The sequence below is a fragment of the Pristiophorus japonicus genome, chromosome 21, assembly GCF_044704955.1.
Source record: "Pristiophorus japonicus isolate sPriJap1 chromosome 21, sPriJap1.hap1, whole genome shotgun sequence".
Classification (NCBI taxonomy): Eukaryota; Metazoa; Chordata; class Chondrichthyes; family Pristiophoridae; genus Pristiophorus; species Pristiophorus japonicus.
Window position 1 is genome coordinate 40,258,470 of NC_091997.1, and position 14,919 is coordinate 40,273,388.

The window sequence follows — 14,919 nt, forward strand, 5'->3', positions numbered from 1 at the left end:
GCCCCTGGACATTTATAAGAAAAGAAAGACTTGCATTTATATAGCACCCTTCATGACCACTGGACGTCTCAAAGCGCTTTACAGTCAATGAAATATTTTGGAATGCAGTCACTGTTGTAATGTAGGAAACGCGGCAGCCAATTTGCACACAGCAAGCTCCCACAAATGGCAGCATGATAATGACCAGATAATCTGTTTTGTCATATTGATTGAGGGATAAATAGTTGACAGGACACTGGGGATAACTCCCCTGCTCTTCTTCGAAATAGTGCCGTGGGATCTTTTACGTCTCTGGAGTGAGACTTGAACCCACAATCTTCTGACTCAGGAGAGTGTGCTGCCAACTGAGGCACAGTTGTCACTGGAGACTTATTAATTGTATTTACATAGAAATTACAGCACAGAAACGGTCGATTCGTTCCAACTGTTCTATGCCATTGTTTATGCTCCACACAAGCCGCCTTCATCTAAACCTATTCCTTTTTCCCTCATGTGATTAACTTTTCCTTCAATGCATTTGTGCTATTCACCTCAACCACTTCTTGTGGTAGCAAGTTCCAGATTCTAACTACTCTCTGGGTAAAGAAGCCTCTCGTGAATTCTTTATTGCATTTATTAGTGACATCTTACATTTATGAGCCTTGGTTTTGAATTCCCCCATAAATGAAAGCATCTTCACCACATCTACTCTATCAAACCCCTTCATAATTTAAAGACCTCTATTAGGTCACCCCCCACCCCCCCCCCCCCCGCCTTCTCTTTTCTGGCAAAGAGCCCCAGCCTGTTGAGTCTTTCCAGATAGTTGGAACCTCTCAGTTCTGGTTTCAAGCTTGTAAATCTTTTTTGCACATTCTCCGATGCCTCTCTATCCTCTTTGCAATGTAGCGACCAGGATTGTGCACAGTACTTTTCTTCCAGCAAGCTTGATTCCAGACATTCTGCAAAGACATCACTCTCTAATGTTAACTCCCTTGCAGCTGCTAACACTTCTAAAATGGTGATGCTCTGAGATAAACAGTGGAGAATTATGAACTGCCCAATGTGATGCAGACAGAGCGGATTCTTAAAAGGTGCATTCAAATCCAAAACGTCTGAGTCTGGCCAAGGGTCAGATTATCGTCCAAATAAATCCAAATTGCTCCAATTACTGGATATTTAAGGAATGCTCTTCATTAACCTTCTAAGGAAAGGAGGAGTCTAAAAAAACCCTTCCCTTTTCACAAAGGATATATAATCACCATAGGCAGTCCCTCAAAATCGAGGAAGACTTGCTTGCACTCAATGTGAGGATACTGGATAGAGTAAATTATATTAATATTGCAGAATAAGTTTTCCTGAGTCAAACAATTGTTTATAGCACTGCAAGCATTTAAGGCATTAGATGCTGACCACAGCTAACATAGTGCGACAGCTGGAAAAATGGATAAAAATGGAACAATGTCAACACGACAAGGACCTCCCTTAAGGACAAGTTTGCTTTGCTAGCTCATCAATATTTTCAGACGACCACACGTGTTCTGACTTTCCACAGTTGAAAGGCCCTATTCAAGAAGATGTGTGTTGTCAGCCTTAGGAATTCCTTCCCTAAACCTCTCCGCTTCTCTGCACCTCCCTCCTCCTTAAAGACTTTCCTTCAAACCTAGCTCTTTGACCAAGCTTTTGGTCACCTGACCGAATATCTCCTTGTGTGGCTTGGTGTCAGATTATGCCTAAAGATTGCTCCTGTGAAACACCTTGGGAATGTTTTACTACATTAAAGGCGCTATATAAATGCAATTTGTTGTTGTAGAAACATAGAAAATAGGTGCAGGAGTAGGCCATTCGGCCCTTCAAGCCTGCACCACCTTTCAATATGATCATGGCTGATCATGCAACTTTAGTACCCCATTTCTGCTTTCTCTGCATACCCCTTGGTCCCTTTAGCCATAAGGGTCACATCTAACTCCCTTTTGAATATATCTAACGAACTGGCCTCAACAACTTTCTGTGGTAGAGAATTCCACAGGTTCACAATTCTCTGAATGAAGAAGTTTCTCCTCATCTCAGTCCTAAATGGCTTACCTTTTATCGTTAGACTGTGACCCCTAGTTCTGGACTTCCCCAACATCAGGAACATTCTTCCTGCATCTAACCTGTCCAATTCCATCAGAATTTTATATGTTTCTATGAGATCCCCTCCCATTCTTCTAAATTCCAATGAATATAAGCCTAGTTGATCCAATCTTTCTTCATATGTCAGTCCTGCCATCCTGGGAATCAGTCTGGTGAACCTTCGCTGCACTCCCTCAATAGCATGAATGTCCTTCCTCAGATTAGGAGACCAAAACTGTACACAATATTCAAGGTGTGGCCTCACCAAGGCCCTGTACAACTGCAGTAAGAACTCCCTGCTCCTAAACTCAAATCCTCTCGCTATGAAGGCCAACATGCCATTTGCCGCCTTCACCCCCTCTGTACCTGCATGTCAACTTTCAATGACTGATGTACCATGACACCCAAGTCTCGTTGCACCTCTCCTTTTCCGAATCTTTTACCATTCAGATAATATTCTGCTTCCTGTTTTTGCCATCAAAGTGGATAAAGTCACATTTATCTACATTATACTGCATCTGCCATGCATTTGCCCACTCACCTAACCTGTCCAAGTCACTCTGCAGTCTCTTAGCATCCTCCTCACAGCTCACACTGCCACCCAGCTTAGTGTCATGTGCAAACTTGGAGATATTACATTCAATTCCTTCACCTAAATCATAATGAATATTGTAAATAGCTGGGGTCCCAGCACTGAACCTTGCAGTATCCCACTAGTCACTGCCTGCCATTCTGAAAAGGACCTGTTTATTCCTACTCTTTGCTTCCTGTCTGCCAACCAGTTCTCTATCCACGTCAATACATTACCCCCAATACCATGTGCTTTAATTTTGCATACTAATCTCTGGTGTGGGACCTTGTCAAAAGCCTTTTGAATGTCCAAATACTCCACATCCACTGGTTCTCCCTTGTCCACTCTATTAGTTACATCCTCAAAAAATTCTAGAAGATTTGTCAAGCATGATTTCCCTTTAATAAATCCATGCCGACTTGGACCGATCCTGTCACTGCTTTCCAAATGCACTGCTATTACATCTTTAATAATTGATTCCAACATTTTCCCCACTACTTATGTCAGGCTAACCAGTCTATAATTACCCATTTTCTCTCTCCCTAGTTTATTAAAAAGTGGGGTTACATTAGCTACCCTCCAATTCATAGGAACTGATCCGAGTCTATAGAATGTTGGAAAATGAACACCAATGCATCCACTATTTCTCGGGCCACTTCCTTAAGTACTCTGGGATGCAGACTATCAGGCCCTGGGGATTTATCAGCCTTCAATCCCATCAATTTCCCTAAACAATTTCCTGACTAATAAGGATTTCCTTTAGTTCCTCCTTCTTGCTAGACCCTCGGTCCCTATTATTTTCGAGAGGTTATTTGTGTCTTCCTTAGTGAGGACAGAATCAAAGTATTTGTTCCACTGTTGGCCACCTTCTCATTCAGGATAACTGATGAGGTCTGCAATTCCTGTTGGGCTTCCGTGTCCGATGTTGGAGCAGTTTGTTCTAACACTCCGATCAAAAGAAAGATGTCCTTCCCCAAGATGCTTAGTTATGTTTTCTAAATACGCTGTGGCCCAAGGGTACGATGAGTGAGGAAGCATGCAGTGAGCAGAGCCTGGCTTGATACGAGTACAGATGGGAGAACTGGGCACAAAGATCAGGAGCACTGTGAATCAGCCGTGCTGATCCGTGCACCCAATTCTTCAACCTGCATTCCCATGGAGCAAGGCTGTCCACAAGTTTTCTCTCTAGTATTCACTACATGGCCTAGATACATCGAGTGTCACGGCAGCAACAATACACCAACCTTTCTCTCCTCCTTTCCAGAAGTCACTGGGAATAATTTTGACTGCGGACAAGAGTGTAAAACAGGTGCTATCTGTTCAGCAGCTCTAGAAATTAATTGATACCGTGCCCCTTTTTATAGGTGAATAATGGACACCTCCGCAGCCAATGTGGTGGGCAGTGTGCACGCACGCATTCCACGGCGGAAGTGTGCTACCCAACCTTCTTGGTAAAGGCTCCAATATAGACATCCTGAAAGAAGCATTAGCACTTTGTATATAAAAATAAGGGGCCTGATGCCTGTTTGAGGCCCCCTGCCTGAAATTGTGCTGACATGAACGTATCTGGTGCCGAGCAAGCTGCCTCCAGAATAACCATGCCTACCTGCGGCCTAACCTCTGGTCCTTAAAGGGAGCTCTAGCAGCTATCACCAAAAAGCCTGAGTGTGGAGATGGGAGGAGCATTCACTCGTGCCGCGCAGCTTGTCTGAATAATTTAAATGATCGCGGGTGGGGAGGGGTCTTTTGTCACCGAAATGGTGGGCCGACCAATTGACCCCCTTGCATTCCTGCAAGGATGCAACAGGTCAAGGCTAGGAAAGGTCAGGGAGAGACTCTTGCCCACCTCGGGTTTCAACCCGTATTGATGGGAGCCTGAGAGAATGTCAGCACTCGCCGCCTGACCAGAGAAGGTCCTTCGTCAGCAGCGTCGAAGAATAGAAAGGGAGAAAATTCCTCAATAAAGGGGGAGTCTCACCCATCACCAAAAGTACATGGCAGAACTTGCTTTAATCTGGGTATCCATGACTTTATAACTTTCAGAATTTTACAATTACCCATTGCATTGCACAAGGGCTGAAAATCACAGCATGAATGCGGTAGGACTTGGTGTGGGGGATGCAGAAGCACAGACACTCAGTGAAGTAAATGCATAAATAAATCTTTGCTCTAAAAGCCATGCCCGTTCCATCTTCCTATCGGGGGTTTGTGATAAATGGAGTCCCACGCTGCTGCAGGCCCAGCTCTCTGTAATTCGGCCTACTAATCAATAGAATTGCAGCAGAAATTTTACTTTAACATCCCACTGTTCTGAACAATAGTTCTTTGATTCCAAAATTCCTTCAAATTAAATGTTGTTCCTGTCTAAAATCTCAGTTGCTCTTAGGTTCTTGCGGTGGCGGGTGGGGGTCAGAATGGCAACCTGAAGTTTCCCTTGGTAACTGCCTCGATCGTTCCTATTGGTTGCCTCTCCCACATCTGCCATTGCTCGTCAGCACTGCTGTCCTGTCGGATTAATTGGAAAGCTGAGGCATTACCTTGCACACACGACAGACCTACAGATATGAACAACAACGATTCGATCGATAACCACGGCCAAGGAATCTATAGTGAAATCTGTGCTGGGCCTATACTGCTTGAAAAATGCCAATAAATGTTGTTGCAATTAAATTCAGTCATAAAAGAAAATTATCTTCATTTAAAAAAAATTTTGTTTTGTTTGTTTGGGCAAAGAAAGATCGAGACGAGTTGTTCACCATTTAAGGTCGCTTGCTGATCTGGTTTTGGACTAGACAGTTCAGTATCAAGTGGGATGTCTGGAAATCTCTGACATGTTATCTGGATGCCACAAGTCACTGAAATTTAATCAGCAGTAAAGAAGACAACCCAAAGTACTTTGCATGTACAGCAAGGGTAATAGAACCATCACAAAAAGAGAAAATGCTGGAAATCTTAGCGGGTCAGGCAGCATCTGTGCATAAAGAAACAGAGTTAACATTTCAGGTCATAGACTCTTTGTCATGAACCATATCTGCCCGCTACGCACATATTGGCATTACCTCAATAATCAGGGAACTAATGTAATCAAACAAAATGGAAAAGCATCTGTCTGAAAACAAGTTGGTAAATGACAATCAGCAGGTCAGAAGTGGTGGATGTTTCACTCCCAGATTCATCAATCTTTTTGAGGAGGTGAGCTCATATTGTGTCTAGACTTCCAAAAATTGTAAGCACCCTGGGTAAAGAAGTTTCTCCTGATTTCATTTATTAGAGACTATCTTGTATTTATAGCCCCTAGTCTTACCCGCAAGTGGAAATAACCTCTCTCTGTCTACCCCAACGAACCTTTTCATAATCTTAAAATCCTCTATCCTGCCAGCCTTCTCCTTTCCTGTAAATGATCCGGATAAACAGCCTAAATGCCAGGCAATTAAATTCATAGATGGCACCAAGGTAGTGCATACTGTGGACTCTAGCAAGGCAGCCAAGATCTTGCAACACTCAAGCAGGATTTAATACGAGCTAATCAATAACGAGTGACCTTCAATCCATACAATGCAGGGTATTGCAGTATAGGAGACAGATGCACTGTAATGGGACTTAGCAAGGGGGGAAATTGAAAGAGACCCACGGGCTGATTGTAATTCTTGGAGGGAAGCCAGCTTGAGCGGATGGCAACCCCGTGCGATCCATGCGAGGCCATCGGAGGCACGGCAGATTTTAACCTCCGGGCGTTATGCGGTAGTTTCATCCGCTGTCAAAATCAGCAGCGTTAAAATGGGCGAACCAGAAGGAACGGGAGGGAAAATGGAGCCGCTCTGATTTAACTGCTCCCTCGCATCCTTCCCGCCGATCGGGTAGAGATACAGTTTCTCCCTCTGGTGTCAGTGAATCCGTTCACTGTATCCAGACAATGAGAAGCCACAATAAACAAAGCATCATCATAGGCAGTCCCTCGAAATCGAGGAAGACTTGCTTCCACTCCAAAAGTGAGTTCTTGGTTGACTGAACAGTCACAGGTGGGGCAGACAGTCGTTGAAGGAAAGGGTGGATGGGGAGTCTGGTTTGCCGCACGCTCCTTCCGCTGCCTGCGCTTGTTTTTGCATGCTCTCGGCGACGAGACTCGAGGTGCTCAATGCCCTCCCAGATGCTCTTCCTCCACTTAGGGCGGTCTTTGGCCAGGGACTCCCAGATGTTGGTGGGGATGTTGCATTTTATCAAGGAGGCTTTGAGAATATCCTTGAAATGTTTCCTCTGCCCACCTGGGGCTCGCCTGCTGTGTAGGAGTTCCGAGTAGAGCGCTTGCTTTGGGAGTCTTGTGTCAGGCGTGTCAGGCATGTGAGCAATGTGGCCCACCCAATGGAGCTGGTCGAGTGTGGTCAGTGCTTTGATGTTGGGGATGTTGGCCTGATCGAGGACGCTAATGTTGGTGCATCTGTCCTCCCAGGGGATTTGCAGGATCTTGCGGAGACATCGTTGGTGGTATTTCTCCAACGATTTGAGGTGTCTACTGTATATGGTCCACTGTATATAAGCATATAGGATACTCAGCTCCATCCTCTGAGCTCCTGCTGAAGCCACACAATGCTCTGATCAGCCTGTACCTGGAGTACTGCACGCTGCTTTGGTCATCACATGGACCCTAAAGGCGGTGCAGAGGAGAGCAACTGATCCTTGATGCTGGGCCGTCCGGAATGCCTTGATGAGCTTCAGCCTTGAAAAAAGGAGAGATTACTGAGACGTACTGGGGACAATGTTCTCTGATGTACCAGTGAAGCAAGGCAGGACACTGGGTTTGTTTTCAAAACAGTTAGAAGTTTTAATGGGAAGAGGAGTAGTTCTGGTATTTTAGAAGGATGAGATCAAATAATCCTGAAGGACTTTATTTTTTAACCCCAACTGATCTTGTGAACAAGTCAGAATTCGATCTATAGCTTCTCCCCTTGCTCTGGCCCTATTCAGTTTGAATTTGACAAAAAGTAATAACCTCAGTATTATTATCACATGTAGGGGATGCAAGGCTGGGTTTTAATGAGTTTTGCAGTCATTGGACCAAGCTTGCAAAAGGCTTTCATGAGCTAAATAATAAGCGGAATTTATATAATTTTGAATTTAAATTTAAATTCCCCACGTCAATGGGGCAGAACTACAGTAGCCTTTCAACAGCACCAACTTTCCCTGATATAGCAACATAAAATGTGCCAAAATGATTCACAAAGTGGGGTGAGGGGTGGTGAGTTCAGTTCCATGGCTAAAGATGTAGATTTAAAGGAGACTTTTGACACTGAGGAGAGCTGCAGGAAGCAGAAAGTTTAGGCAAGAGAATTTACAAGTGCAGGGGAGGTTAAGGCTGAAGGATCTACAACTGGTAACAGAGATAGATGGGGTGTGAGGAATAGGAGGGATGGAAATCCATGCCTTTGTTACCTCTAGACTTGACTATTCCAATGCAATCCTGGCTGGCCTTCCGCATTCTACCCGACGTAAACTAGAGGTGATCCAAAACTCGGCTGCCCGTGTCCTAACTCGCACCAAGTCCCGCTCGCCCATCACCCCTGTGCTCGCTGACCTACATTGGCTCCCGGTTAAGCAACGCCTTGATTTCAAAACTCTCATCCTTAATTTCAAATACCTCCATGGCCTTGCCCCTCCCTATCTCTGTAATCTCCTCCAGTCCCACAATCCCCCGAGATGTCTGCGCTCCTCTAATTCTGCCCTCTTGAGCATCTCTGATTATAATCGCTCAACCATTGGTGGCCGTGCCTTCTTTTGCTTAGGCCCCAAGCTCTGGAACACCCTGCCTAAACATCTCCACCTCTCTAGCTCTCTTTTCTCCTTCAAGCGCTCCTTAAAATATACCTCTTTGACCAAGCTTTTGGTCACCTGCGCTAATTTCTACTTATGCAGCTCGATATCAGACTTTCCTCTCATAATACTCCTGTGAAGCGCCTTGGGATGGTTCACAACGTTAAAGGTGCTATATAAATACAAGTTGTTGTTGAACATAAACCAGAGCTTGAAGAGTGGAGGGTGAGAGTCGAGGTGTAAGGCAGCCAGGCGGTTGCAGGGTTAGAATGTGGAGGGAGACAATGCAAGGGGCGGCCAACAGTATTGGTAATTTTGCTGTTTTGTGTTTTCAGGGTATTCTAAACGAGGATGGCGATGCAAACTCTGTAAGATCAATGCTCACCCGCAGTGCGGAGAGGATGCGTCTCAGCAGCAGTGTATCGGAAAACTGGTGAGTCGTGTTCAAGGGCTCATTTAAGTTACTGCTGCATCATCTGACTAAGCCAAGGGGCAGTTGTTGCAAATCTGGTGCTTTAAATCTTCAGGACCTCGCACAGGAAAAAATGTCCGTCTTTTAAAAAGATTTGCATGCTGCCTCTTGTTGTCATACCTATAGAGAATTTATATTTATCTTGGGGAGGGGAATGTACCCCTTCAGCATTTTATTCCACCAGAGAGGATGAACGAACTTGTATTTATATCGTGCCTTTCACGAGCTCAGGACATTAAGGCACTCAAGACATTAAGGTGTGACAAATGAAGGTACGGGGCCCAGAAGAGCCGAGGGCCCAGAGACAGCACGGGCCAGCCCACACTGTGCGATATGCGCGCGCACTAGGTCCATGCAACAGAGCAGGTCTCCAGTCGTCCTGGTTAACCCTCGCCACTGGATAAAGGCCTAGCTCTGTCGAGCCCGTGTGCAACAGTCACCACACGTTAAAAAAATCCACGCACAGGCATCTTTCACCCCTGGAGTTCAGGACTGGAATATCGGGTCCTTCATTGAAACATCTATGAACTCGTGTGGAAGCAAGTCATCCTCGTTCGAGGTACCACCTATGATGATGAATATAGGAAATGCAGCAGCCAATTTGCGCACAGCAAGCTCCCACAAACAGTAATGTGATAATGACCAGATCTGGGGTTTTTTAGTGAATTTTGGTTCAGAGTTTAACTCTGCAACTGACCTAGGAGGGCTGGGTGCTCAAAACCTTAAAAACAAGAATGTGTTTTACTCTCCGCGCTACCTTTCCTTTCCTTAAGGAGCCAGATTAACATTCTGTTAACAACGAGTAAAATCGGCTTCTATTAGGTTGTAATTATGTGTTGCCAAAATTGGGAAGTATTTGAGTGAAGTGATATGAATGGTAAAGGAATCGTTACTGAGTTTAATGTATGTGTTCATGAGATATTGCTGTCACTACCTACAGTAAATATTAATATACTTAACCAACCACTTTAATCACATTCTGCCATTCTAAGTATGAAATATGAACAAGGAACCTTGTAAATCAGGGTATTAATTACAGCTGTCACAAATCTACTGCATGACTAATAGCAGAAATGTGTCACCCAATTGTCGGCCAAGTGCAAGACATCAAATTTAGCTCAACAAATCTTCTCGCGTGTAGGTAAATACAGTTACAATAGATTAGCACCGATCCAATGAAAAAAGCGATTACAGTCAGCTGACTCTGTCTGTGCCAAGACCAGTTGTTGCCTGTTGCTATCTCATTTAACGTACGCGCTTGTAGCTTCTCCCCATGCTGTCATAATCATTATACGACCCAGGGACATTTATAAATAATGCCACATCTAATCATTATGTAAGCCCTTTATTACGGTCTTTTTTTTTCCTACTTAAAGCGGCACGAACATTAGTTTTGACCTTTGGTAGGTCCTGTTCATTTCCTCAGCAATGCAGAAGGGATTTACTTGACTGGTGTGAAAGATGAGTGAAAACTCTTACAAACTGAGCTGGGTCAACCTTGTTTATTGCACCAACACAAACGTGCCCACTGGCAGTGCTTCCAGCCAAGTAGATGGGAAATCCAAACGCCATGCATCATGCAATGTGGGCCTGAAAGGACCAGTCCGTTGCCAACAATTTGGGTCAGTTCCAACCAGCTACGTGCAAATGTATCTGTAAGCAGCAGGAATGCACATATGTGTAAATAGATATATGTATAGGCTATATTTATGTACAAATCATAGATATATATTTGGTGTGTGTGTGTGTATATATAGGTAGTATGTACTTGTGTATCCATTGTCTGTGTAGACAATGTGGCGTAGATCTTGACTTTGTGCAATCGTGTAAAACGTTGATTTAAATTGAAAAAAGTGGGGAGAGGTGTAAAATGGACTACCGATTTGCAAATGGCCCTTTTACACTATCGCACAAAGTTTAAAATCTACTATCCTTAATGTGTAGGGACAGGCAACACTCCTGTATATTGTAGGCAGCTGTATTTCTGGACAGTATGTATTTTAAGTGTGTGTACTATGTATGTGCAGGTATTATATGGGTAATTTATACAAATTTGTACTCCTGTTAGAGGTTTGCTCACCAGGAGAATATATTGGGAATTTGAGCATGGAGGTCAGCAAGATTTTTTTTTGTTACCCATTAAATTCCCACACCCAATATAGGTTCCCGGTGGACAAAGCTCTACACCAGCAGCTCGCGGTTATAAAATAGAAAGACTTGCATTTATATAGCACCTTTCACAACCACCGGACTCCACAAAGCGCTTTACAGTCAATGAAGTACTTTTTGACATGTAGTCACTGGAAACACATGTGCACAGGTACTGCATTAAAAACTCCAGGGAGGAGCGAAATTCCCCAGCACCCCGAGTGGGAGCGGTAACCGACTCGGGCGGGACTTCTTGACATCAGCGGCGGTTGTGCAGCGGCCCGGGGCGCTACCGGCACGGCACTACCGTGGCAGAGCCTCCAAAACTCCCGCCCAATTTCGCGGGAGCCGGTAGCGTGCTCCCCACACCCTGGGTGAAAACTGTTTTACACCCTGTTAGCGCCCCCTGCATCATATTCAGCGCAAAATGTGTGGTATTGGATCCACCGTCCCTTGTACACCCTTCGCAATTTACATCCCTCTCAATTTTCCTTCCATCAAAGTCGATGGAACTGATAATCGGGTAGGGTGTATAATGAACCGCTATTTTCCATTTTGCCCCCCCCCACCAAAGTTGAACTTTACCACCATAACGAGGAGAGATTGGCCGATAATCAACTTACGAAATCATCAGTTCAGAGAGATCATGGAAGACACATAAATGTGATGATACAAGGCAAGATTGATGAACTTGATAGTTTTAATGCAGGATCTCTTCATTGTCTGACTCTTTGATTGTACATGCTTCACATTGCTGATCAGTTAGCTTCAACATCCTAAGATGCCCATAATCACTGTTCACCTTAACCACCATGCTCTTCCTTCCTTATTTCATGTCACGATGGAAAGCCAATGGGATTCCGTCGGAATTTCAGCTCTCCACTTCTCATCCATGAACAATATGGATTTGTTAAGGAAGCCATGCCTATTGGTGAGTAAATACCACTTATTACACGCATTCAATTATTTCACATGATCTTTTGCAGCCCATCATGGGATCTTCTCCTTGCAGCATTTATCTGTTTAAGAAGATGGTTGATATTCTGAAAGGAATATTCTGCAACCAATGTTGTGAGAACTTCATATTTCCCATTTTCCCCCCTCTTTCTGATTTTTTTTCACCAACCTGAAACTGTCACCAATGTCAATATTGCTACTCCTTTTATTATGTAATTTCTGCTTATTTTCCTCCTTTTTTTCTCACTTTTTACATCTCTCCCCAGGCAAACTATCCTTTTCTGGCAACAAGGTTTGCAACGGACTTGTCTTTGCTAATCCTAGTCTGTAACCAACCAAGCCCAAGGCTTTATACAGGGAGGGGTGCAGAGCCAGTGGGGAGAAATTTGACTTTTGGCTTTTGTGTAAAATATGTAATGTTGAGTTCAATGGGAATGAAAATGGGGCGAGATGTAGAATGGGCGGCTGATACGATATCGCCCGCTTCATTGCCCATTTCACACAATCTCCCAAAGTCAAAGTGACCCCTAATATCATTTTCCCTCTAAGGCATGAAGGGCTGGATTTTCGGCTTTGATGTTTTTGGGGCAATAATGGGACGGGAAAGTTAGCGCCTCAGTAATTAAGTTTAGGCAGCTGGGCCCTGCGTCAGGGGGCGCAGCGCTAAGGGAGGCATGGCACCCCTCCCTCTCTTGGTCACTAGGATGGGAAATCTCCGAGCTAAAGAGCCTGGCTGGGAATGCTCCAAGAGACACCTGAGGGGGGTGGGAGGTCAGGGGTGGGAAACCTAAAAATCCAGCCCTAACTCTTTGCTGGAATGCAATTCCATGATCACCATGACCCTCCAGTGCTTCGCTTGTTTGGCCATCCTTCATGTGTGAGCCGAGATGGTGAGTGTTGGCCAGCTGTGGGGGAATATCATAAGCCAAGCCCCATCCTGTCCACAACTGGTGTCCAGACGCACACATGTGTTTTTCGACACTGGTATTGATAATGAAACTGCTTTTTTTTTAAAAAAAAGGCCTTTTTCTGTTCACCAAGGTGAGAAATGTCAGTGCTGGGGAATAGAGGACATTTCTGTCACTCATTGCCAGCATTAAGTGCTCCCAGGTTAGTTACAGCATGGTTTAGATGTCGAACAAAGCTTCTTTGAGTCAATTCCAATGACGCACATGTCTAAGATATCAGAAGAGTATTACCAACTGCTTGAGTTGTTGAGCCATGTTTCCCTAACATGCTCTTAGTTTGCCTTTGTGTTTAGTGTCAAATCTGCAGAAAGTTGGTATAATAGTCACACTCATTACTTTGTGTACATTAAGACGGGGTTTTCTTCTGTTATTTGCAGCAAAATTATTGATACATGTAGCAAAGAGAGGAAATCATCCCCTGGGTGGATGAGCAGCTAGAGATGGCACATCGCTGCATAAATCACACCCCCACATTCACTTGTATAAACTTTTCTTCAAATGTAACTTATGCATCAGATTGTATGGTAATGCATAACCATGGGCAGCTTTGTGTGGGGGTTGCTATCCTGTGGGATTGGCATTGGGACTGCTCCAAAGTCAATGCACTGAGGATCCAAACAGCTGGCGGTTTCTCTGCACCTACCCTAGCGAATGTCTTTAGGAGTCTCAGCTGGACTCGGCTCTGACTCTAGGGATGAAAGGTCAGTCTTTAACCCTCTCAATCGCTGATATCGCAAGCACTTTTAATACAATAGCATCGTAACAGTCAAGAAGGTTAGAATATTTTTTTTAAACTGTAACACAGGGTGGGATGTTAACGCAGCAGGTGTATAAAATTATGAGGGGCCTAGATATAGTAGATAGAAACGGTCTATTTCCCTTAGCAGAGGGGTCAACAACCAGGGGGCATAAATTTAAAGTAATTTGTAGAAGGTTTAGAGGGGATTTGAGGGGAAATGTCTTCACCCAGAGGGTGGTAGGGGTCTGGAACTCACTGCCTGAAAGGGTGGTAGACAGAAACCCTCAACACATTTTAAAAAGTACTTGGATGTGCACCTGAAGTGCCGGTAATCTGCAGGGCTACGGACCTAGAGCTGGAAAGCGGGATTAGGCTGGATAGCCTCTTGTTGGCTGGCACGGACACGATGGGCCGAAATGGCCCCCTTCTGTGCTGTAAATTTCTATGATTCTAACAAGACGAGGAGTAGGTGCGTTGGTGAGGAGATTATTATATAAACAGGGGGGAATAACAGGTTTTACACTGCGCTTTCACCAGACCACTTTCCAGTTTCTGAAGCGTGACCTTCACGTGTCACTCGCCCCCAGTTATATTTGTCGTTCAGTTGCAGCTTCAGTCGCCTCCACCGCGAAATATGGAGACTCGACTCGAGGACATTGTGAGGGACCAGCTCCAAGCACTTAACTTCCTAATACGGGGGCCTCGCAATCCAATGGTAAATTTGCAGGTTTAGGTCAGCGGGTCATTTTCTACCCTTAAGAGCAGACATCAGAGGAGAAGCAGGTGCCTGCAGTCAGCCGCCCTATTCTCCTGTACAAGTACTGAGACGGAGGCTGGTCTCTCCGTAGTGAACAAGGCAGCTGCAGAAACGATAGGGGTCGGGGGAGGGAGGCCGTTGGCGCTGCTGGGATTGAACAGCGACGACTTAGCAGACTGACAGCTTCTAAAATAGAAAGGCACTTCAGCTCCCCGGCTGCAGAAAAGCTTTAACAAGAGTGACATCAAATGCAATATCAGAAGGCAGGATCTCGATAACTTCTGGGGAAAAAGCACGGTTAAAAGGGCGAATAGTGGCGGCTTTATTTCTATGTGTCCTTTTGTGGTCTGTCGGATCGTCCTTGTCATTGAGGGACTAAAAAACATTCAGTAGTTTCAGAAGGCAGAGTAG

The 14,919-nt window shown here is 44.7% G+C and overlaps 1 protein-coding gene across 1 annotated transcript in view; it reads left to right on the forward strand.

Moving 5' to 3' along the window:
* LOC139233659 (SH3 and cysteine-rich domain-containing protein 2-like) overlaps positions 1 to 14,919 on the forward strand; it is a 157,987-nt gene that overhangs the window by 90,882 nt on the left and 52,186 nt on the right. The window contains exons 3-4 of the mRNA XM_070864066.1: positions 8,803 to 8,900; positions 11,937 to 12,018. Coding sequence (XP_070720167.1) covers positions 8,803 to 8,900; positions 11,937 to 12,018 — 180 coding nt within the window. The remainder of the gene's footprint in view (positions 1 to 8,802; positions 8,901 to 11,936; positions 12,019 to 14,919) is intronic.